The sequence below is a fragment of the Syngnathoides biaculeatus genome, chromosome 8, assembly GCF_019802595.1.
Source record: "Syngnathoides biaculeatus isolate LvHL_M chromosome 8, ASM1980259v1, whole genome shotgun sequence".
NCBI classification, from domain to species: Eukaryota; Metazoa; Chordata; class Actinopteri; order Syngnathiformes; family Syngnathidae; genus Syngnathoides; species Syngnathoides biaculeatus.
Window position 1 is genome coordinate 27,527,618 of NC_084647.1, and position 25,601 is coordinate 27,553,218.

The window sequence follows — 25,601 nt, forward strand, 5'->3', positions numbered from 1 at the left end:
GGGAGTAGTTCGGTCGAACAAAACAAGCAAATTAGATATGTTTGTGAGAGTTCCCTATGATGATAAAGTATGGATGCGTGGGTCACATGCAAACCTCTGGTGGACCTCCGCCCGTGCAGACCCGTGCGGGTTGACGTGGAGCTCTTCGGTTTCCTTGGGTTTGTGGAAACGGAAGTGGTAACTCCGACAGTGTCTGGTGCCATACAGCTGCTCTAACAGGAACACCACAGCCTCATGGACCACTCCCAGCATGCTCAGTCCGTTCACCCCTGTAAAACCAATATACTCACTCTCTCAAACCATCGAAGTCTGCTTTCGACTGTTTGCAATAGAGAAAAACCTTCTCCAAAATGTTCAGGACCTCAGACTGGTCTCAAAATTCACTATCCAACAAGACAATGACCCTAGGCATACAACTAAAACAATGAAGAAGTGGGTTCCAAAGAACTCTGTGACTGTTCTTGAACGGCCGAGCCAGAGCCCTGACTTAAATACAAATCAGCAACTTTGGAGGGACCTGAAAATCCCTGTCCACCAATGTTCACTCAGGAGGAATGGCAGAGGATCGCCCAATCCAGGTATGGAAAAACTTGTTGCATCATTCCCAAAAACACTCATGGCTGTATTAGGTCAAATGGGTGATTCTACTATATACTACTGAGCAAAGGGCCTGAATACTTATGGAAGTGTGACATTTCAGTTATTCTTTTTTTTTTTAAATGAATATGCAAAAAGTCCAACAATTCAGGTTTTTTTTTTGTATTTAAAGGGGTATGAATACCTTCCATACCCAAAGCACATGATGCCAGGCACAAGTACAGAAGCAAGTACTTGTGCTGAATTTGTATCACATGTCTCATAAGTCATCACGATAAAAAAAAGGATAAAACTTCTCTTCACTTCCTCAACTACAACTATTACTTCTTTAGTGAACCCCACTATAAAAACAGTAAGACCACATTTAATGACCCCCCCCCCCATGCGTAAGATCACTCGCATTCAAATCAAATAATTTAAGAGGCTACAATCTGAATGTGTGCAACTTCAGATTAAAGTTGTGCTTTACCTTCAAAGGACACTTTTTGTAGTTTAGCATGAGAGCGAGCTTCCTGCACTTTATCCGTTAGGGATTTCCAGGCATCTGTGAAACAAACAATTACAATATGATGTTATAGTGTGTACCACAGTGGATATGTTTCAGATACAGCAGGAGAGCAAACAACGGAAACAGATAATGCAGGGAACATTTTAGTTCAGTCCTTTTCTTCAAAGGAACGAATAAATAGTAAATTTGGGGGTATAATGCAAAAGACTTCTAGAGTTCAGTAGATTGTGTCCTATTGTCCAAGACCTCAATTCAGCAAGCATCTAAGGATAACGTGCATTTCTTTTATCACACATTTAGTCCAAATGACATGCTTCACTATTTGTGGTTAAGCTATACATTGTAAAACCATAAGAGGACTTATAGTATAGTCAGGAAATTTGATCATTTGCATCGACCTTCAATACTTTCACAGCAGATGTGGAAGCCGTCTTCACTGCGAATCTCAAAGATGATGCCCTTCTTGGGTTTGCTGTCCAGCCCCGTGTCTTTGCTGCTGCTAACTTGGCTGGGTGGTAAAGCAACTGTGAGACTATCTGGTCCTCTTTCAGAAGAACCTTTGTCTTGGACCGCAAGCTTTCCAGGAGAGCCAGCATCTTCCGCATTCTTCTTTTTACCAAGTGCACTACAAAGGATTAAAGTAAGCATTGACATAGTTTAATAGAAATAGTGTAAAGATAAGTAATGAGCAAAGGTGTCACCCAACCTCTTGTTGGTTGCCTTGTTGGGGGGTTCGTCCGTGTCCATGGGCTCAGAGCAGCTCAGTTTTTGTGGGGTGCTTGTAAAGACAAAGGGACAATGTGTGCTTTATAAATTCAGAGAAAAGTGTCAGGTGCCAAAATAACTCACCTTGAATTTGAAGGTTTTGGTCCTGCTGAGTTACCGTGATGCTCCTCAACCTGGGAGACCCTGACCTTTTTGATATTGCACATGTCTGTGGTCTTCCTGCTTCTTTTAGCTTTGGGTTTTCCCTTTTCTGCCCTTGAAACCGTAATTGATGCGGATGCAACACCAATGGAGTTTTGCAGGCTTTGATCAGAGCGTCTGTGTATGGGAGTGGTTCTGCTGCTCTGGGAGTGCATGGAGCTCTGTGTCTGGGTAAACACTCCAACCACCCGCCCTTTCGCAGGGCTCAAAGGGGTAACTGGCGCTATTGTAACTGTGGTGCTTGGACTGGACTCCAAAGTTTGGCCTCTGGAAAAAGCTTGATGTAAGTGCACAGTGCTGCCCTCTGTATCTCCATGCTGAGTGACAGCTACACTGAATGACTGCTGGGAAGGGAGTACACATATACTGTTGGCTATGGATGTCACAGGCGAGGTGAGTTGGGACACCAGAGGTGTTCCCCCTGCCGACTGCAGAACCATCGGTTGATCGGACAGGCTCAACCCGTGCGGGCTGGCCTTAAACAAGAGGTTGCTAATGGGCCCTGTGATTTCAGTCGAGCTGAGGACTGGTGTTGAAAGAGACACCGATCCTGAAGTCAGGAGACCAGCGGTACCACTAGAGGGCACAGGAACAACATTTAAAACTGACTGACTGGCACTGAGTCCAGAAGGTAAGATGTGAGTGGAGGAATCCAGTACACCACCCTGGGTAGCACCAGGAATCCTTTGCTGAATGAGTGTAGTGGGATCCAAATACATTACACCACCGGATTTTGGTCGTTTGATTATATTGGGAACCTTACGCTGAGCGCTGGATAGAGTGCTTAGCTCAACTAGGCCACCAGATTGACTGGGAATGCTTGCGGTGATTTGAGGGGATGACAGATTGATAAGGGTCATGTTGGGAGGGCCAACATCAGGGGCGAGAGTTGGCTGGCTGCGCGAGCGGGCCAATTTCTTGGGTTTTTTAGGCAGAAGACGAGAGATGGGCCTCTTCTTACCATGGGCAGAGGACAGTACAGTCGGGACAGCTGTGAGAGAAGACGTACTGGACACGATGGCAACATTTGGACCCAACTCATGCGGTCGACCCGCTTCTGAAACTAGAATCTGAGGCTGGTCATGAGCTTGAGAGGACAACCCAATGAGAAGACCTGAAGTGGTACTCGGAATCCCTGTTTGGAAGCCAGCCTGGCTTGCTCCTCTGAAGGTATGAATTTGAGAGGAGTGAGACATCGTACCTAAGACTTTTCCACCAGCAGGAAATATAGGCTGGGATCCGGATAACCCGGCATTCAACCCCGTGGCGAGCGTCATGGAGCTCAGAACTGCTTGAGAGCTAGTGTCCATCACTCCTGTGGCTGTTATTTTTTGGCCGACTCCATTGGGGACAGTCTGGAGGACGTAGAGAGGCTGAAACTGCTGGTTCACAACGATGAGTTTATCAGGACTCGGTTTGATGATAGCTGGGGTGGAAACCTGTACCTGAGATGGTCCTGGACCAGGAACAGGACTGGGGCTGCCTGCAGCAGAAGCTGAGGTAGGGAGGAACTTTTGTCCATGATGAGGTAGTGATGGGGAACTTGGCAAACCGGGAGTGGTAGAATTCCTGGAAACATCCTGGTTTACTGGCGTTTCAACCACTTGACCAATAGCAGGGCTAGGTATAAACTGCTCGGAGGTCATGTGACCTTCAGTGACTTGTGGATCCCCATTTCCCAAAGTTGCAGCATCACGTTGATTTTCAGAGGGGGACACTCCTGGTCCCACTCTTTTCTTGTCTCCACTTTTCTTTCTACTCACTGAATCTGGGTCAGACGTCATGCCCAACATGGTGCGCTCTGAGGTATCTGAGATGATGTTGCCAGCACTATGGTTCTGACTGGAATTCACAGTAGGACTGCGTGTGGTTAGTACAGAAAGATCAGAGGGCAGCTCAAGTGGAAGATAAGGCTCCTCTACAGATATGGAGCTGTTCACACTACTCTCCGCGACCCCTCTAGTCTCAGCACTGGGCAGAGGTTCAGAAAAGTCATCAAACAGAATATTTTTACGCCGCTCAACATCTACACCAACGTAGCCCTCATTCAGCAGTAACTCGGAGGAAGAAGACTCGGGCTGCTGAACCAGAGCCTGCATTGACATGGAAGGTATGTTCAGAACAAACTCCATAATATCGGACGGCAAAATGTTACCACAGTCATCACTGTTATTGTTGTCAGAGTCTGATTTAAGAAGGTCTGTGTTGAGAGATAGTTGAGCTTCGAGTGGATCTTGGCCCTGACTTTGTGGCTGTGACTTGACCCCGCTCCCTAAAGTGAGGCAATTGTCTTTCTGTCCTTTTCGTCCTTCTCGAGTGCTTATGCTCGTTGCTCCATTTCCTCCACCACTGGTGTGTGCCTCCTTGGTAGACTCGTGAGAGTCCTGTTTCTCCTGGTGCCTCTCTTTTCCTCTTCTTCTCGGAGTGTTCTTATGTGGCGTGGAAACCAAGCTGGCTGTAGTTGTTGTGTTGCTGGTGGTGCAGATGCTAGTGTCACTTTCTGAGCCATCATCAATTCCATCGAGCTGACCAATGTGCTGCTTACCCAAAGTCCTGTGAAACACAGCATACAAATGTCAGATTGATTATGGGGAAGTCCAATGCTAGCCAATCAAAACTATGATTAATAAAAATCTTTTCATTAATCAAACTATGTGTGTACTTGTTTTAATTTTAAATACTGTCTTTCAATAAATAGGAGATTGTGGGCCTCTAGTCTCCCATGTACGTTCGTCTCAGCCTGTAACAATATCCTTATGTAAAACAAAAGGTTTGCACCAAGATGTATCAAAGTTGTCATTATAAAGTAGCTCCCCATCAATATATCATACTGTAGTCAGCATAATTCACTGGGAGATTGCTGATTTTACCATCTGATTTTGATTTATCATCTGATTTAGTTAAATTAGATGGAAACTGTAGATTATCTGTTTGTCTTAACTGTGTTGTGAGTATGGCTGGGCAATCACATATCGCTATTAGTGATGCTGGTAAATTTGTGATCAGATGGGCACATATTTACTTGATTCCCCCACCGTCTGTCCCCCCACCCCAAAAAAAAAAAACCAGTAGCCTCACTTCTAGATTGCTTTGTTGCTCAGTGACTGTTCTCCCAATGTCTTTATGTCTCGGATGTGTTCTCTGTCAACTGTCTCTGTCTGTCTGTCGTCATATTGGACAATAGTGGCTTCAACTACCACAGATGAATTCCTTGTGTGTTTCTGACATACTTGGCAAAATAAAGATGATTCTAAATACAGAGGAAACTGCATTTGAGAAAAGCCGAACAGTTGTAAACGTAATGAACAAACATGTCACAGTACTTAACAGGCAGTGGAGGGCAGCGAAATAGATGACGAGATGAATAGATGATCACTGCAATTTTGCGGGCGTATATCGCACTAGCAAATCTGCACCGTCGAGCACGAAAAATCACGTGTGTAAAATTTGTTCTGAGTAGAAATACATAGATATTGAAAGACGTCGTTTTTTTTAAACACGGAAGCACACGGCCGAGCTGCTGCTCAGCCTATTTCTACTTCCCAGTTTACCTGACACCGCCCCCCTCTGCTCTTAAAGAGGTACACTTAAAATTACAAACAGAACACACCCCCGCAACTTTATATCTGCGGGCATGACTGACCACACCTGTAGATTTTTCAAATGTGAGTGACTGAGATAACCCCTGTGACATGGATTTATCCGCAAATATGATGCTATTTTGACAGAAATCACTCAAAAGTCGGGTGTGTGAAGGAACCTCCAAAGTGACATGGAGCAATGCAATTAACTAGCCGATATGCAATAGGTATGTTAATGACCACAAAAATGGTCAACAAAACAAACCTGGTCATTTATTTGTAGAAGTAACACCCAAGACATTATCTGGAAAGCATAAAAATATATGTAGCCTGTCACTCTGCGACCAGCATACATACCTGTTGCTACATATATGCTAATGCTGTGTAGCATTAACAGTTCGCCACTACTAACGGTGCTGCCATAAAACAAAAGCTATAATCAATCATGCAGTCATCATTATTCAGGTAATTTGTAACACAGCAGAGCTAGCTAATCTGTATTATTAAAATGTATGCAGATTTGAAAGTAGCGATACTGTTTAGTGTATGTAGCATCATAAGTGTAGAATGTTTATAATAAATAGTGTTTATTATCTCCAAGGAGGCAACTTGTTTACAATATTGCAGTTATTGGACGATTAGGGTCAAAATTATTTTATCCATCCATTTTCTATACCGCTTAATCTCACAACGATCATGGCCTATTGAAGCTATCATGCAAAATGTCATGAATCTGAGCTAATAAATGATGACAAGTACAAAATATTCACATGTACTCACAGTGCACTGAGTATGTCGTCTTCAGTTTTTTCTTGTGCTCTCGGCTGCTGCTGTTCTTCATCTTTGAGGAAGCGTTGAAGCTGGGAGCCCCGTCCCAGACACTGATCGAGTCCTTCTATTGAAGGCAAGGCCTCACCTGGGTTGATTATTGTCCGTGTGAAGTTGTAGTAATAAGGGTCCTTGACTCTCTGGTTCATTCCGCTGTCCTCTTCATCTCCACTGTCCCCCGATGACGAGGAGGTGGTCCTATCATCAGCCCCGTCCACCTGCCCCTCAGCTGACTTTTTACACCCAGTCCTCCTCTTAACTAAGGGGCCAGATCCATCCCCACTGCTGTAGAACGGAAGGTCCTCTTCCCCGTAAGAGCGAACCCCATAAAAAGGTGTAAGTCCAAAGAACATGTTAGAGCGAGCACGGGCACTACGTCGAGGGTAGCGCCGCTTGGCCGATCCTGAACCGTCACTGTCGTCCTCGTGATGTGTATCGCCCATACTTCTGTCATGATAATCATCAGGGCCTTCTACCTCATCTTCTGTTACTTGAGTGAGGAGGTTGTGGTGGTCTCTGAGCTCAGAGCAAGGGTGTTCTTTGTGAGAGTCCTCCTCTTCCTCTGTTTGAGTCTGGGTATCAGATTCTGAGCTGTCACTGCTGCTGGCAGAAGGTGAGGAGAAGAGAATGGGGCGGGCACAGTGACGGATCCCCAGGCCAGCAGGAGAAACAGAAGAGGTAGTGGTCGGAGGACAGGAAGACGAAATTCCATCTACGTTGGTGGTGCCATTGGGGTCGGTCTTAATGTTGGCCTTCAGCTGTGTTACAATGGTATTTTTTACAGGTTTCTTTTTCTCTCTTGAACACAACACTAGCTGCTTCATTGTTGGTTTGATGTGGGATTGAAAGGTCATCTTCGTCCCTTGGAAATTGTCCACACCGGAGCTAAAATTTTCTCTGCCTTTTGAAGAAGACCTGTTGCTTCCCGGGTTCACCGGCCTCTCCCCCTGACCCTTGCTATGGGATTTGGTGCAGCTTCCAAACAACTGAACTTTACTATTGCTGTTGTTTTGAGGGATGAGATTAATCACATGCATGCTGGAACTGCCACTGGGTTTAATGTTATTGTTTAAAAGTGGGGATTTGCTCTCATTTTTGCTGAATTTGAGACCCTTCTCCCTTTCAATGTCTTTGGATATCTCTCTGTTGTCTCCCACCTTGACTTTAGGTTGCCTGTCTTTGGCCGCTGAAGCTGCAACTGGGGAGTCCATGTGTATGGAGCTTTCCTTGATTAGGTCATCATCTCCCACTGTCCTTGACGGCCAGAAGGGCTTCATGGCCGCTCCTGCAGCTGGACCTGACAAATAATCATTTGATCTTCGTGCAATTGTTGGGGAGGTGGATTTTCCAACAACTGTATTATTAAAGAGGGAAGATGGCGTTAAGCTTCCAGCACTATCTGAACTGGTTGGTTCCTTAATGTGAGAAGTGGACTTGTGGTGACCCATAGTTATATTCTGGTCTTTGGTCCCATTTTTCCCATGCTTCTGAGCCTGGTTGGTACTGCCCCCTCGTTGCTGATGAGTGGAGAGTACAGCAGTGCCCATAGGAGGTGAAGACTGGCCCGGGCCACCAGGTGCCAGCCTGGGGTTCCCAATTTCATCTCCACCCTGTTTGGACTGGACGCCGAGGTTGCTCTCTTTCCTTGAGTCCTTGTTTCCCTCTGTGATTCTATAATTGGAGTCACTTGAAGGAGGTTGACCCTTTTCAGAGTCTATGCTGAATGGTCTGTCTTTTCCTGGTTCCCTGCTAAATTGTCTATGCTTTTCGGACTCCCTTGGCACTGATTCCCTATTGATGGCTCTCGCATTTTCAATATCCCTTGAGCTGGAATCTCTAAAAGATGATTTGCTCTTTTCAGCATCTCTGTTGTTTAACTCTCTGTTGACCTCTCTACCTTTCTCACAGTCAGAGTTTACTTGTTGACCTCTCTCTGAATCTTTCAATGCATCTCTTCGAAGAATTCTTGCCCTATCCAGTTCTTTTACAGTTGGCTTTTTCTTTTCTTGCTCTTTGACTATTGATTCAACACTGTTAGAGTTCTTTTGCCTGAGGTCGCTTGATGCTCTGTTTCTCTCAGAATCCTTAGAGGCATGACCACGACTTGACACCTTTATCTTGTCTATGTTTCTTACTCCCTGATGTATGGAAGGTTGCGGTCTATTCCTGACAGATATAGACAGTCTTGGCTTTTCTTTGTCCCTCTGGATTGGGTCCTTGCTGAGGCGTTTAGTCTTTTCTGGGTCTCGGGCAGGTGAGGAGATAAGTGGAGGGGGAGAGGCAAGAGGCCATGGCAAAATCTGAGTCAGTGATTTCACTGGTCTCTCTTTATGGTGCAGGTGGGATGGAGGTGAAAGACAAGGAGAACTGTGGCGACGTGAGTCAATATTCTGAGTGACAGGGTCCATCACAGTCTCCACGATTTGACTTTGAGTTTGAGAGGAACTTCCTACTGACAAAAACAGAAAAGGTGATGAATACATGATTGGCAATGCTCAAATAAATATAAATAAAATGTTTGTAATACTGGCTAACATCTGAGCAACAGCTCATAATATGATGCAGTGCAGTTTTACATCGATATGAACAGGATAGCGGATAGACAATAAAACATTTGAATGTGCAATCTTTCTTTGAAGAGAACTTCTGAAGTTTAAATACCTTTCTGAGAGTATGAATTAAAACGGAAAAATATCTATTTAGTGTTCGTTTTTAACTACATTGCATTACCATAACTAATTGAGTTTCCAGTGAATGTAAAAGTAAAACAAGAAAGCAATATTCTACCCAGAGAAAGCAGTGGACAAGGGCCTTGCGAGCGCTGGGTGGCAGGTGGGTAGCTAGGGTGACGGTTCCTGGTGTAGACCCTGAGCTTGGGAGTCTTTGCAGGGGAGAGAGTATCTGAGCACCTTGGAGACTCAAATGGATCAGGAACGTCTTGACACAGAGAGAAAAAAGTGAAATCTACAGCGCACTGGTTAACCATGCATAAAACTGGTACACTCAAGCTGAGAGGGTTCAAACGATACCTTGTACAGGAGGCGGACTATGTGCTATTGTGAGATTCTCCTCAGGTGGAACCATGCTCTTAGAATCAGACTCTCCCACAGGAGAGTGACAAACTAGGATTCTACAGGTGTACATGCAGCGCTTTCGTGCATCCAAAGTACTCCAGTACACCCTGGAACACCTGGAGGAAGACAGATGTTGTTTATCCTTCCTTAAGACTACAGACTTGAGCTTCATTGCTCCGTTCAGTTCATTTTCCAGTATTTTGAAACCACCATGGTTATGAGCTCCAAATATATTCTTCACTAGATTATTAGACTATATTTTCATCCATTCCAGACACTCTATCACTTGAATTACAGAAAACTCTGGTCAGAGTAAATATTTCCTAAAGTTATTAAGTTTTGTTTAGTGATGAAAAATGCTTTATCTTCTTGCATTGTTTGGGGGGGGGGGGGATTTTTTTTTTTTAATTGGGGTTTTCAGGACAAATTTTAATTATGTATTGAAATGCCACCTCTGGCCTTCCAACCATTGCTCTTTCAGATTTGTTGTTGTCGGTCTAGTTACTTTAACATGTGCTTGACAGCCACAAAATCTGTGTGTACAATATGAGTCACATTCTACCCAGAGTGCCCTATCTCGTCTGATCTCAAACTAAGCAGGATCAGTCTTGGTTAGTACATGGATGAGTGAGCACCTAGGAATACTGTACCAGGTTCTGGGGTTGGGCAGTGGGCCAATCACCTGCTGTCATGAAAAAAAGATTACAGAAACTGCAATTGCACCTACTGTGCCTTATGACACAGAGTGCTAAACTAAAAAAACAGCATAAGACTTTTTCTCCCCCCTGCAGTGGGGGAAAATTTGTTTGTAGCACTTTTTAGGGCAGCCAACCACATTGGTAAAAGACTCAACATGACTCACTAAAAGAGTGTAGATATTTTGTAAGGTAATGTGATTTCTGAGTCAATCAATTAAAAAAGGTAAGTCTAACAGTGAAAACAGCATAATGTGAATAAATTAAAAATATACATTGTTTGAAATTGTAAATCATTAGATATTTATTATATAATTATTATTTTCCAAGTGAGGTCATAAATTTAAATCTGTACAATTTAATTCAAAGAAAAAAACAACCTACTGGTAACCAATAGGGAAGAGTTTGCGTTCACAGTCTGAGAGTTCAGTCAGTCTGCCCAAGCAGTTAATGGTCATCGAGCCTATAGAAATAGTGAAAAGTTATAATCAGACATTTAAGAAAGATGTAATGTCATGTTTAGAGAAAAATTCACTGGCATTGCTTCACAATACCTATCATCATGTGGAGACTTTCAGGCTCTAGTCCTGCCAACCATTTCCTCTTTACACAGATTCCCTCCAGATCAACCAGAACCCTGCGGGTCACTTCAAAGCCAGACACCACCTGGGAGAAAGGAACAAAGTAAAAATAACATTGCAGTGCTTTAACTGCATGAAATGACTCAGACGTCCTCATTCAAGGCTTGCAATGAGCAGTATGTACTTTTTAGTTTATGTTGTACAGAATTATCTGATGTATAATGAGTAATTACAGTTTCTTACTTCTCCCTTAATTAGGTCCTTGTGCTTAGAACAATAGAATTTCTTGTCTTCCAGGAAGATGCAGTTGCCCTGGCGGGCACACATAAAGTGGTAGTTATGGGTGCAGGAGGTGAAGCAGCAACCGACTGTGGCTCCTGGCTGTTGACATATCTCACAGCACTATGAAGAAGGACATGAGAAATTAGCACAAACAGCTTTGAGAGAGCTATGGCATAATTGTACACTCGGGCCACTTTACAAGTATGGTATAGTAAAGTTATTTAATTTATTTAAATTTAATGAGATCCAATACATCAAAGCCGCTTTGGAAAATTCTCCCTTTATCAGATCTTTTATTGTTCTCTTACCTGATTGTTTTCAGTTTAATAATCAAATTTTGATCTCATCTTCTATAATTGATTGTTTGAATTTGAATTAGCATCTCTCAAACATATTACACCATTTACCACCTAAAAAAAAGAAAAAAAAAGTACTTGACTTTTAGTTTTATGACCAGCATTAAAACACGCTCGCTTAGTATGCCAACGTCTTCATCAAAACAAGACAGCAAATTTATTCTGAGTATATTTGTTTTTTTAAGCGGCTGTAACGTGCAGTTTGAACATTTATATTGGACTTACCATTTATCCATCCATCTTCTACCGCTTATCCAGGTCAGGTCGCGGGGCAGTAGCTTTAGTAGAGACGCCTAGACGCCTTTCGCCAGCTACTTCATCCAGCTCTTCCGAGGGGATCCCGAGGTGTTCTCAAGCTAACCTAGAGACTTAGTCTCTCCAGCGTGTCCTGGGTCTTCCCTGGTGTCTCCTTCCAGTGGGAGCACCAAAACACCTCACCTGGGAGGCATCCGAATCAGACGCCCCTGTCACCTTCTCTGGCTCCTCTTTTTGGGGAGGAATAGGAAATAAGGGTCCATTGGGAAGTCAAATCTCAGATTCAGGAGGAGCAGTGTGGTTTTCGTCCTGACCATTGAACAATAGACCACCGTTAGACCTTTGGCAGCATCCTTGAGGATGCATAGAGTTCACCCAACCAGTCTACATAAAATTTGTGGACATGGAGTAAGTGTTCAAACGTATCCCTTGGGGAATCCTGTGGGAGGTGCTTCAGAAGTATGATGTACCGGAGACTGATACAAGCTGCTTCAGTCCAGTGTCAGAATTTGGTCGAAATTCCTGACAGTAAGTCTGACTCGTTTTCGGTGAAGGTTGGACTCCACCAATGCTGCTTTTTGTTACCGATTCTGTTCATTCCTTTTATGGATAGAATTTCTACAGGGTGTGGCTCAGAGACCTCGGTACTGCATCTCTGTTGGCATGTTCTGTCGGCTTCATCAAGCTGTAATTCACTGGAGCAGTTCACAGCAGTGTGTGAATAGGCTCGGATGAAAACCAGCACCTCTAAATCTGAGACCATGGTCCTCAGTCGGAAAAGAGTAGCATGCCATCTTCAGATCAGGGATGATATCCTTCCCCAAATGGAAAAGTTCAAGTATCTTGAGGTCTTCTTCATGAATGAGGGAAGAACGGAACGATCGATTGACTGGCACGTCGGTGCAGCATCTGCAGTGATGCAGGCTTTGTATCGGTCCGTTGTGGGGATGAAGGACCTCAGCCGAAACGTAAAGCTCTTAACTTACCGGTCGATCTATGTTCCAACCCTCACTTATGGTCATGACCTATGGGTCGTGACCAAACGGACAAGATTCTGGATCCAAGTCGCCGAGGTGAGTTTCCTCCACAAAAAAATCTATTTGTCACATTTGATTATCTATTCTGCAATATCACAAAGGGGCAAGAGTCCTTGCCAGCACCAGCAGCAGCGGAAAAAAACGAACAGGTATTGGGGCTCTGCCTTAGAGAAAGGGTGAGAAGCTTGGTTATCCGGAAGGGGCTCAGAGTAGAGCCGCTGCTCCTCCAGATTGAGAAGGGTCAAATGATGTGACTCGGGGATCTGAATAGGATGCCTCATGGACGCCTCCCTGGTGAAGTGTTCCGGGCATGTCCCACCAGGAGTAGACCCCAGGGACGGCAGGACATGCTGAAGAGACTAAATCTCCAAACTGACCTGAAAACACCTCCGGATCCCCCCGGAAAGAGCTGGATAAAGGTCCTGGAGAGAGGGAAGTCTGGAGTTCCCAGCTAAACCTACTGGCCCCGTCACCCAACCTCTGATAAGCAGAAGAAAATGGATGGATGAAAACACTTCCTAAAGACTAAATGAAATTATATTGAACTAAAAAGTTAAATACCATTGAACTTTGCAGAGGCAGTGATTCTTTAGAGTACCACTAGAAGGAGCCCAGATACTACCCACAGTGACTCCATAAAAATGTATTCCACGTAGAAATAAAATTGTACATAAACAAATGCTTACAAACTAATCACTTTTAAAATATTAAATGAAAATATATTGAAATAAACAGCTACATTCAACTCAAGTCTACCGAGGCAGTAATTCTTTTAAGTACCACAACAGCCTAATCTAGGGGGTACATTTTTCCTTGTGTCTTACCAGCTGTTTCCCCCTGAGAACAGCCGTATGTACATTTTTCAGGGAGCCGTCATCATCCTCAAACACTTCCGCTGACCACAGTGCACAGTTGACATGTGTCCATTCATTCTGTCCGATGTATAGCAACCTGCCACCCTCCTGGATCATACAGACAGACATGACATTTGACAGTCTAAGCACAATATGTTTAAAATGTGGGTGAAACGCACTAATAACTCACGTTTGTGTTCTCGTCTCCGTATTTTAGACACAGTGCACATTGCCTGTTATCACTAATGCCTGATGGAGGAGGAGATTCTGGGCTGTCTTCACAATCTGTAGAGAAAATAAGTAGCACCAAGGTCACAAGAATTAAGGAAGCACCACAACTTTTACCACCAGGTTTAACTACTGTCATTTGAGGTTTTTCATTATATCAGAAGCACCAGTTTGTGTATTCTGATCTTATGTTTGACTCATCAAAATTGCACTTACTGTTCATGATTTTTTTTTGATCAGCTTCATTGCTCTAGAGTTAACTAAGCACATTTCAGAAGAAACTGTGTGCGCCTTACCTGGTATAAGTGGGTGTCGTGAGGGTAGAGGGGGAGGATAAGGGGGAGGTGTTGCTTGAGAATCTGGTTCAACAGCGTTCTTGGGACAAGGGGCTGGAATGATGTTTTTCACGAGGTGGGGATGTTCAGAGCGAGACAGCTCCAGTCTTTCCTGCCACTGGGCGTAGTTGTGGTCCAGAGATGGAGGCAAAACAGCATTGGGAAGGAGACCACTGCTGAGGAAAACAGCAGGACAACACAATAGTCAACACATAATTCCAACTCCTTCTAAGTAAGAAGTGATAAAAATAAAAATGTCTGTTTGCACTCCAGTTACGGTAATCATTCATTAAATTGAATGAATTGAATTGAATGATTTAGGAGCATGTCGAAGGGTCCTTCTGGCGCCAGTGGGCCTCCCAGCGACTTGAATCGCTGCAGTCACACATTGGTGTAAGAATGGGTGACAGTGAGGCTTTGTAAACCACTTTGACCACTGTGATGGTGTGAATAAAGCACTATATGACTACTCTCAATTCACCATTTAAAAATGTAGCTTAATACGCTTCAGCTTCATAATATGACATTCGTGGTCTTTTGCTGGCACAAACACTATTAGTATATCATTTAGTATTACTACATTAAAATGTGATTTTAAATAAAATGTAAAAAACAAAAGCATCCAAAACATTTGATACTTAGACTGAGATGCAGTTTCTTTCTTTAGCAAAATAAAAATGCAGCACTTCTCTACACTGCGACTAAACAATCAAATAAATCAAATGATTTGATGACAAAAAAGCAGATAGAAAAGTCTCACCTTAAAGCTTCAGAGTACTTATTTTTACACAAGGACAAATGTTAATTGCATACTTATGGACCATTTTGCAGTTAAAAAAAATATGGTGAAAAGTCACGAGGAAAGAATGCATAAAAAGATGGACAATGTCTAAAGTTTGGCATCAATTCACATTTAAAATTTAAGTTTAAGTGCAAGGAGTCTACTCCAAAACAAATCTAAAACACGACAACAGCATGTCTGTGACCACCAACACAAGTATTAATGTTAGCTAATTTAACATTGTTTACCACTGCGAGTTAGAACGTATTGTAATCCTGTGCAAGGATAAACACTCAAGGTACTTTTCATCAGGTAATTGAACAAAAATAAAATAAACCACAACTGACACCGAGGAACTAAAATTTAAGCAGACTGTCTAACGGTTGGTAAGTTAACAGGCAGTTGGAAACCTGAGGTCACAAGAGTCAACTTGTACACTCTCATTCGCTGACTCCAACATCACCCAGAATGGGACCAGATCTTAAAGCCACAGACACTGAAAGTGAACGGTATTGTATAGTGATGACAGAGACCTCAAGTGGACAACAATAATAACTTGAACTTACATGCACATTTTGATGTCTCATCGTGAAAAAAACACAATACATTTTTGGAGGATTATTCAATTAATCAACAAAATACTGTAGCTCTTGCAGTCTAGCTCATCTTCCAGTTATTTTACTCGGCAATATCACAAATGGGCAAGAGTCCTTGACAGGAACAGCAGCAAAAAAAAAAAAAAAAAAAAAAAAAATTCAAGAAAGTAACCAAAATGTAAAAAACATGCCAAATGAAAATTTAACTTAACATGATCTTGAGCGAAATAAAAGTTCCTGAGTAGAAAGTGAGCAATGACAACATCAATAAAAAACAATGATGGTGGACTCTATTTAAAAAGCCAAGGCAGTAAAGTGGGCTACTGGATCCACACAATGGACCATTTGTTCCTTGGTACACAACTTCACAAAGTGAACCACAAGAAGACCACAGATGTGAGTCTGCTCATGCCACATCGCACTGTTACAGTGAGTTTCTCAATAAAGTCTGCAGACCAGGCAAAACATGATAAATAATAAATCGTCTGGGAAAGCTGATAGCTCCAAGGAGAGTTGCTGAGTGTTGGTGATTAAATGAGAATGTGTGAATGAATATGTGTAGCAAGTACAACTCCAGCTCTCACTGGCATTGTATGGCTTCAGGTTGCATGAATATTAATTCCAGAAGCCTATCATCTGTACAAAGAGCATCATTAATTCAATACAATCACTTTGTTTGGAATTCTCAGAGTGAGAGTCTTCATCAGCATTTGCTCTTAATATACATCAAAACAGTCGATCTTAAACATCCTACAATCTGGTCCAAATTAATTCAGATTTGTTCAGCAGTAGACATAATGGGGATTTATTCTACTGATCCTGTCCTGTAGGTTTATTGTCTCTAGTCAATATAGAATTTCAACATACAATAAATTCAGAGGGCAATTACCCATTCATTTACTGGACCAAATCTCATTTGGCAGGAGGAGAGGTTTAACAGCTTGTCTGTCAATCAAACCACCCACATTAATAGTTACATTAACTACAACTGCAGATGATCAAAATTTACTGTTGATATAAAAGGTCTAAACAAACACCCCTGTTCAAATGAAACGGTTTTTGTGATTTGAAAAATGAGGCGATCATCATTCAATAATCTATTCTGCTAATAATACGACCTATAATCTGCACAACTCAACTGATTTTTAAAAAATATTTTTGAGAGGGTAATTCAAAATACAGAAGTGAAAATGTCGTCAAATAACTGGGAATGATGCTGTGTTCAGAATAAAACAAAATTCAAACTCTTACAAAACAAAATATTAAATGTTGCACACAAAGGCTACTAAACCGTATTCTAAGCGTCTGATTAACTCCAAATACAGTAAATCCCAGCTATTCTATTAGCTTTCCTGACTTTTGTTGTTGTTGCTGCTACTTTCAAGCAATAGCCAGAATGTCGCTAACACTGTTATTTCAAATGTTCATATTTCTTCACATATACAAGGGTCAAATTCCAGCTAAAGACAAACTGCCCCAGAGGATGATGCTGCCACAACTACATGTAATTGTGAGTCGGCAGAGGTTTCATTGAACAACGATGTATTTTTTGCCAATAATTCCAGTGGTACAGATGCCTGACTTTGGTGCAGACAGCATGGGATCAATTCCCGCTCAGTGATGGTGTCGATATGTGCCCTGTGACTGACTGGTGATCAGTTCAGGATGTAGTGCACCTTTTGCCAAAGGTTTTCTGGGATAGGTGACCTCCCGCAACCCTTGTGAGAATATGACTGAGTGAGATATCCTTCAAAGTCAAAAGTTTACGTACACAAAAAGTACTGTCTTTAAAGAACATGGGGAAACCCAGATGAGGTCATGCTTTGGAAACTCCAGATAGGTTAAATGACAACATGTGAGTTAATTGATGGTACACCTGTGGATGTAATTAGAGCCACACCCCAAACACTCTGCTTTCTTGTTTGGCATCTTGGGGAAATCAAAAGAAATGAGTCAGGAAGTCAGAGAAGGAATTATGGAGGTCTACAAGCCTGGCTCATCCTTGGGTGCAATTTACAAATGTTTGAAGCTGCCAGGTTCATCTATTCAAAGAATTATATGCAAATATAAACATCATGGGAATGTCCAGCCATCAAACGGCTCTGGAAGGAGGCAGGCTCTATGTCCCAGAGAAGGATGTGTTTTGGTCTGTGCAGAGCAACCCTAGAACAAAACCTAAAGCCCTTCTGAAAAGGCTGGATGAAGCTGGTAAGAAAGTGTCATTATCCACAGTGAAACGAGTCCTAAACCTCCATGGACTGAAAGGCGACTCAATGAGAATGAAGCTGAAAGAAACGTACAAAAGCCAGTTTACAGCTCGCAAAAGATACCAAGACAAAGATTTTAACTTCTGGTGACATGTCTTGTGGTTCGATGAAACTAAAGTGGAGCTGTTTAGCCATAATGACCAACGTTACATCTCGAAGAAAAACAGGGAAGCTTGTAGACCGGAGAACATTATACCTAATGCGAAGCATGGAGGTCATATAGTGGGTCTGTTTTGCTGCAGCATGAAATAGAGGTCTTCATAAAATAAACAGCATCACGAAGAAAGAACATTATATGGATATATTAAGTCAACATCTCAAGACATCCACCAGGAAGCTAAAACTTGGGCACACATGGGTCTTCCAAATGGACAATGTCCCCAAGCATACTCCCAAAATGGTTAAAAAGTTGCTTGAGGATAAGAAAGTCAATGTCTTGGTGTGGCCATTATAAAGCCCTAATCTAAATCCCATCGAAAATTTGTGGGCAGATCTGAAATGGCGGGTGCAAGCGAGTCAACCAACAAACCTGACTCAAGTTCTGTCAGGAGGAATGGGCCAGGATTCCAGCAAAGTAGTCAGAAGGTTGTGGAAAGTTCCGCAAAATGTTTGACCCAAGTCATGCAGTTTAAAGGAAATGGTACTCGATACTAAGGAAATATATGTAAACTTCTGATAAAGAAAATATACAATTATCTAAGAAATTCTCTGTCATTATTGCAGCATTTAACAAAATTAAATAATTTTGGGTATCCTGACTTAGCTCAAACAGGAGAGCTTTAGACTGATATGACTTCAGACAGTAAGACAAAAAAATGAAATTTGTTTTTGCAAAGTGTATGTAAACTTCTGACTTCAACTGTATCTGGGACAGGCCTCAGCACAAGGATACAGAAGATGGATGCATGGATGAATATTTATTGTATTGTGGGACTAATAAAGATGATCTTATAAAAACTGCAACAGGCACTCCCAGGAAGTTCCCAAAAAGTGGAAAGCATGGAGAACATGTGACTTTTCAAAATGTATGTCTCATTTCTTTTTTTTGTTTTTACAATATAGTGTTTATTTCATTGAACTATTTTATGACCTTTTTACTGGCTAGCGTCTGACGTGTCTTGCTGGCCCTGACAATGCTGTAGTGGCCGTTACTGCAAGACACTATTTTTTTCCAATATCTGGAACATTCAGTTTTACAGCCGGAACAAGTCAGTGATTTCCATAAGAAAATACAGACAAGCTGTAACATTTGACAGCTCCGCTCTAATTACCCGAGTAAAGCAACACAAGATACAGAGGTGGGAAAAAAACATGAAAAATGCAAAAAATGCAGACCAGTGTATAATTTTCTTGCTAATCTTTCTTGCACAATTAAAAGATATGACACGGATCAGGGTTCCTCTGAGGGTTTGGCGCAAACATTCTTACCTTCTGCCACTTTCCTGTAGTCATCAAGCTGACCAATCAGTACCAATTCACAAAGAAATCAAATTCATTACTATGACTCAAAACTTTTGACTGATGCTTTGATCTCAGTGGTAGTCCAGTGGGATTAACTCATTTGTCCTACGTCACTCATTTAGTAGATTCAGATTTGACTTGAGGGCTGAAGTAGCTAAAATCCTCATCTTTCCTCTCAGCCTTTGTCTCCACTCCATATTTCAGAGGTTGGCGCATTGAAACAAACACATTCTATAAATATTAGCTCACTGCTTTCTGCCTCCCGCTGCCACACACATGATGGTATAGCCTCTCTTTCTCTTCAGTTCTCATTGGTAATTACAGATCTCCCCTTCAGAGAAGTTTAAAGGCAGCGCTCACATTACACAGCTATTAAAACCTAAATTCCCACAGCGAAATTGGAAAACGCAAGACACAGTCACTCCAAGGAAATTATTTGAAAGACATCAGACAAAATTACATCAGATTAAAAAAAAAAAAACATCCAAAGAAAGATGGTTATGATACCAAATCAGTGAAACTTGCAGCTGAAACTCACTTGGCGCAGAGTTTTGAGCTTTCCCAGAAGCGAGACTCTTTCACTTCGAACCAGGGAAAGATTCGCTCCATTTGCTGAAACAGAACATTCAAACACTGATGATTCCTTGACCTATCGTTTGGATCTCTACATAGACTATTAATGAATAAATAACAGAAATTGTTACAATTAAACATACAGTATATAACATCACTCACTGTGCTACTTTGGATGACAAGAAATTCTTTTCTTGAAAATTTGTGAAGCAGTGGTTCTTACCCAGATGAAGTAAGACTTGACCATAATGTTGGCCTTCCTGCTCTCAGGCTGACCACCGTCACTGTTGATAGCGGTCTGAATGATTCGCACGATGTCATCACTGAATGCCATCTGAAAGAAAGGTCACAACTACACTGCCTTTGATGTACGAGTTGAATTTGATCCATGATCACACTCATAACTGAACATTCATGTATCAAATTAGTTTTGCCCATTCCAATGAATGCAAATTTTATTAATCTGTTCTAGCCCTCCATAAAATACAAGTTTCATGAAAATCGTTTATAAATGAGAAAAAAAAAACTCAGTGTTGTACTTAATTCAAACATATCGTAACAACAATGTATTAGAATGTAAAAATTAACCTATTTATACATCCATTGTGAGGCTTGTGGTGTGTATTCCTTAGTCACAAGAGTACAATTATAATAAATGCATATGTATTGTATAAACACAAAAAAGATTGTCACAACTGCTCAGCAACCAGCAGTGATAAAATAGTACTAGTAAAGTAGTTTGTTTTTTCACAGAGGATAGAGAATATGGGACTGTATTGTTCTATCGCCCCTCGAGATGTGTTGCTACACTGTAGCTGATGTGATCAAATATCAGATTCTTAAATAGGTAAAACACCATCACATTGAAATTGGTTTAGTTTGCCTACCAGTGGTGTTTTGCATTCTGTTATTACAATAGAGCTACTCGTATGAAAAAAAAAGCTGTTAGATACATGTAATTCTCTTGTGCGTTAAGCTTTCCAGTAAACTTAAAATTATTTCGAAGCTCAAACAAAATATCATGTGCCCCTTGTCTAGATAGTCCATATCTTGCTAAAAAGTTCATGTATTTTTTGTTCCCAAAAAATGGCTGTCATTTTCAATAATAAGCCGTTTTGGAGCAATGATGTATATGCGCAAATTACAGTCACGTTCACCATTATTGCCACCCACCCCAGTTTGAGTATTAAAACTGAAATATCTCTGCAAGAGAATGAATCAACTGAAACTGCATTTTTCCATAGAGAACTTGTATACTTTATGAACATATGCAACAATAATAGAACTTTTTATGCCAGTGCATGAAAACAGTATGTTTACAGATGGCATAATGAAAGCTTGAAGGAAAAGAACACCTTGCCATCAGTCAAGTATGGTGAAGGATTCATAATGCTGTGGGTTTGCTTTGCTACATCTGGTACTGGAGGCGTTGACTATAGCACAGGTATCACGAAATGAGAAAATTAACACATTTTAGAGCGAAGTGTCTTACCTAGTGTAAGAAAACTGTGTGGGACAAAATACTAATTGTGAAGTGCAAAAAGATTTTAGATGGATGCAAGAAATGTTTGGAGGTTGTCATCAATGCCAAACGATGTGCAACCAAATACTGAGGGGGGCCAATATTGCTGCACATGCTCTTTGCTTGTTTTTTCTTTGAAATTACTGAGTTGAATTAAAAAATCTTCGCTAAATGACTTTGGACCTCCAATTAAAAGATCCCGATTATATAAGTTTAATACATCACCATTTATTTCAGAAAATATTACACAGCTTATACAGAAAAATGAAGTGGTGCCCATAATGGTAAGGACAAATGTACTCCCGCAGTTTGCAAAAATGGGTCTAAGCATTTCCTCCTGGTTCAGGTGAATGGCGAAGGGGGCTGTGACAAAGCAACTGTAGGAACTTTAAAACGTAACACAAAACAACAAGAAGGCTCACTCACTATCTTACTGTACGAAATGAAGGGAAACGCTTAGATTTATGATGATATTTAAGTGAATAATGTAGTATTAATGGATAGTATTTTTTAACTTTCCTGGCACTATATATTGAAGTTGTTGGTCTATTTTGTTTGGAAAAACAACCAAATAATTTAATGGATCTTAAGAATATTGTTGAGGCCTAACGACACTACTGTTGACTCAATAATGTATGTGTACTAAAACTGCCCAAGTCATCACAGGCATACGTACCACAGACTTGTAGCTGCCCTTATCCATCTTCTTCTCCACAGACTCTAGGTCTGCAGGGGAGTTTCGAGGAGTTGCAGGAGAGGCTTCGGTTAGGACTGGAGGGTCAGGGCCCTCGGGGGAGCGACGAGATGGAAGACTCTCTTCAGTCTCAGGGTTGAGCTCGGGAGGTTTAACCGCCTACCCCAAAAGAGTAAGGGTTGTTTGGTGAAAGTGGGGCTAATGTTTTGTTTGATGTTGCTTTGACAAGTTGTGAAATTCATATCACAGTTTATTACTTTGCCAAGCAGGAAATAGAGGCTTTGTTATGTAGATATGTCGATTGGTTAATTAGTTCATACATCAACTACATACACCGGAACTTCTAAAATGGAATGCCTTCAAGGGTTTAAAATTAAAAACAAAATATTTTCAAGTCTCACCTGGGCATATCTTGCAAGACCTCAGACTTTGGCATATTGCAAGACTTCTTATACACTTGTCTTCTAAAGGACAAGCGCGCTTTGCTAATTTGGTTTTTGAAATGCCATTGCAAAAGACTACAATTGATGGCTGTGATGACAACCATAAAAGCAGATATGCAACTTAATGCTCTGTAGTAAAACTGTAGCGCGCTTTGCACAGTTAGTAAACATTTTATGAAGGCAACAGTTTGACTCTGGAATGGATTAATTCAATGCTTACTATTCCCCACGGGGAAAGTTTTATTCAATCTCCGCCAAGATGAAAAACACCACAAATGTTTCACCGCAAAAGAGCTCCACACAATGTTGTCGTGGGATATAGCACATTGGCCAACCTTTATTTCAGTACAGCTTCATCTTGTGAGTGTCTGCTCACTTAAGACATGCAGGCAGACTGTAACCATGAAAAGTGAAAAATACGAGTAGAACCTCAATTTAACAGACCCGGAAACAAAGGCCTTCGGATTGAACAGACAGAATGTCCGGATGGAACTCAAAACTCCATGTGGTAATTGACTAAGTTCCAGAATTGGAATCCAGGAATTGATGCTGCTGTTTACTTGAGGCGCTAAATGTGCCCACATCTCTTGAACATGATATGGTGAATTCGGTATAAAGTAAACTATTGTCACATCCAATCGTAACAGAGGTGATAAAAGGAAGCGCACTATCCTAGGCGCTAATGAAAGAGATCCTAATTTGCCTCTGTGGCATGACTTTTTCCACACCAGCGAGCCAATTTTGCCCTTTCCAAGCATCAGCTATTAAGGCACTTTCATGGCAGCATTAGACCATCATAGCAATGTTTAAAACTAAGTTTGTGAGAGGTTACATTTATTTACAACAATTTTGGAAAAAAAGGACTTAAAATTACATGAATTTACAGTTTCTACAGACAAGCTCTAACCTCTATAAGTCTGTTACAATGAAGTTCCACTTTAATTTATTTTTCTATTTTCATTTTACAGTCCGTGGCACAGCGGCCGAGTGGCTTGCCTGCCTCACAGTTCCGAACCTGTGTGGGTTTTCTCAGGGTACTGCGGTTCCCTCCCACATCCCAAAATTGGAGACTCTAAATTGCCCTTGAATGCAAATGTCTTCTCGTTTTTATGTGGCCTGCAATTGGCTGGCAACCAGATCAGGGTGTACCCTACTTCCTTCCTGAACATAGCTGGGATTGGCTCCAGCCCTTGTGAGGATAAGCGGCTCAGAAAATGGGTGGATGGAAATATAAAACATGGCCAATGGTCTGTTTCTCTGAAGTTGTTTTCCTTGTGTATCATCTTTTAAGCTGACACTACATATATGCGAATAAATGCGGGAGAGAATGTTAAAATCCTTTCCCCTGTTTTCTCAATTGTGCAGCCTTGGTTGAATCACATGTAAGGGTTTATTTATTCACCAAGTGGTGAAATGAGGGTTTTAACCACACAGAAGTACTGTGCCTATAGCAACAAGTCCAATAGGACTAAACACGTTAACAATCTGTGTTTCTAACCTGTCTGTAGCGTAGTAGGTGAGCTGTGGTGCGCGAGTTGAGCAGTGCAGTGAGGATGTGGCGAATGCGGGCCTGGAGCTCCCCTTCCAGTGCCGTCCGCCACTCAGCCGGTTGGCAATCTGTACATTTGGTACACGTGTAGGCAACACTCTCTGGCAGCTTTGACAGCAGCTCATACATTTCATCTGATGGAAAGCGAGAGATAATTGGTCAATACCCTCCCTATTATCTTTCATTATCTTTTAACAGCTCATGTACGTGATGACCGCTGTGGAGCAGCCTGTGAGCATGTTTGAACAAGCGCTGACAAGTGATGTCGCAAAGCGAGGTGTGATAAGCGTGTGAATTTACAATAAACAATCTACAGTCTTCCACCTGGACTTTTTTAGGCTGACACAAACCTGTCAGGCTCTCACACTTGGTATGAACCCAACGGTTGCAGCGTCCACACTTTATTGTCTTGCTCTCCTGATCGTCATCATTGTAGCACTTATTGCAAAGTGGGCAGGTGTTCCCTGTGATATGGAATAAAAAAGTATTTGTAATTAATGTCAGCATTTTTTTTTCAGCTCACTGTAAAAAAAAACACCATGATGTTGAAGATGTACCTGCTCTTACTTGTGCTTAATATTACTTGCGACTGTTTGCACAGGCATCGATTTTTGGCTATTTATTGTTCTCATCAAATTTACTGTATTGCGCTTCAATAACTAATTATCCAGTTTCTGAATTAATAAAGATTTATCAAATAAATCACTTGTGACTCAGAGTTGTTACCTCATTTATCACTGGTCATTATGTGTAAATTGTCATTCAAAACCAACATGATTCTTTCTTTGACCTAAGGACAATAGCTACTGGGTACTGATCACCTTTAGCAAAGAGTTTGGCACAGTTGTGACACATGGAAAAGTCATGTGACCACTGGGCATCCCAGGACTTTCCAGGTTTGGTGGCTCCACAACGCTTACAACGCACACACTTGGTGCAAATCTGGAAAAATAAACACACAACAAACGAGTTGGGGACTGTGTTGCTCAAACTAGCAGGCAGTTGTGTAAAGAAGGTGTTAAAGTGACACTGTGACATAAGTGTAATGTTTTCGTAGTTGCTGTCTGGGAGAAAGACGTAGGTGGATGGATTTGACACTAGTGTGCCAAACCTGGAAAGATCACGTGTGAACAAAAGGCTGGAAGAACTTTGGTGCAAGAGTACACACATCAAGGTGAGAAGGTGTTTGGAGGCTACCGTTGAAAGTATTCATCATACCCAGACTTTCTTCTTTTTGGTGGGTTTTGCAGGGTGGTTGGGACCCAGGCACTCCGGGTGATAACTGTTATGGCACTTATCACACTCCAACAGCTGCTGCTACGGGCCCAAATTAAGACGAGATCATGTAAATACGCATAATGTCATTATTCACAAAGAACATTCAATTAATCCTAAGGATAATACTGACAATATGCTGATCTTTTGATTACTTCGAAACCTAAAAAGAAGTCAGCAGGTTCTCGAACATTCTCTCCATTGGTGATCTAGTAGTCGGAATGAACTACCCGCAGAAATTATAGCAGCTAGCTCTGTAGAAATGATTAAATCTTGACTTAAGACCACACCCTCGTATTCGG

At 41.7% G+C, this 25,601-nt stretch overlaps 1 protein-coding gene and 1 long non-coding RNA gene across 8 annotated transcripts in view; one reads left to right on the forward strand and one right to left on the reverse strand.

Annotated features, from left to right (window-relative positions):
* The window catches only part of kmt2a (lysine (K)-specific methyltransferase 2A), a 66,840-nt gene that overhangs the window by 5,834 nt on the left and 35,405 nt on the right, over window positions 1-25,601 (reverse strand). For 3 of the 7 annotated variants that reach the window (XR_009796240.1, XM_061828593.1, XM_061828589.1), the window contains exons 10-30: window positions 25,243-25,341; window positions 24,846-24,966; window positions 24,375-24,488; window positions 23,974-24,158; window positions 22,015-22,191; window positions 20,040-20,150; window positions 19,782-19,855; window positions 14,100-14,314; window positions 13,766-13,860; window positions 13,546-13,683; window positions 11,035-11,193; window positions 10,765-10,876; window positions 10,595-10,673; window positions 9,471-9,631; window positions 9,229-9,378; window positions 6,394-8,893; window positions 1,955-4,585; window positions 1,812-1,883; window positions 1,504-1,730; window positions 1,067-1,141; window positions 95-269 (exon numbers count right to left, since the gene is read on the reverse strand). Coding sequence is in view for 6 of the 7 variants with exons in the window: in XM_061828593.1 (XP_061684577.1) it covers window positions 95-269; window positions 1,067-1,141; window positions 1,504-1,730; window positions 1,812-1,883; window positions 1,955-4,585; window positions 6,394-8,893; window positions 9,229-9,378; window positions 9,471-9,631; window positions 10,595-10,673; window positions 10,765-10,876; window positions 11,035-11,193; window positions 13,546-13,683; window positions 13,766-13,860; window positions 14,100-14,314; window positions 19,782-19,855; window positions 20,040-20,150; window positions 22,015-22,191; window positions 23,974-24,158; window positions 24,375-24,488; window positions 24,846-24,966; window positions 25,243-25,341 (7,670 nt within the window). In the remaining variant the exon portion in view is untranslated. Of the gene's footprint in view, window positions 1-5; window positions 270-1,066; window positions 1,142-1,503; window positions 1,731-1,811; window positions 1,884-1,954; window positions 4,586-6,393; window positions 8,894-9,228; window positions 9,379-9,470; window positions 9,632-10,594; window positions 10,674-10,764; window positions 10,877-11,034; window positions 11,194-13,545; window positions 13,684-13,765; window positions 13,861-14,099; window positions 14,315-19,781; window positions 19,856-20,039; window positions 20,151-22,014; window positions 22,192-23,973; window positions 24,159-24,374; window positions 24,489-24,845; window positions 24,967-25,242; window positions 25,342-25,601 lie in introns of those variants that run through there. The other 4 variants (XM_061828591.1, XM_061828592.1, XM_061828590.1 and 1 more) reach the window with 4 other exon arrangements.
* LOC133505394 (uncharacterized) lies at window positions 256-24,118 on the forward strand. Its single transcript, XR_009796241.1, has 5 exons — window positions 256-578; window positions 10,824-10,967; window positions 11,089-11,274; window positions 22,056-22,204; window positions 23,984-24,118. It is a non-coding gene; the product is annotated as an uncharacterized LOC133505394 (long non-coding RNA).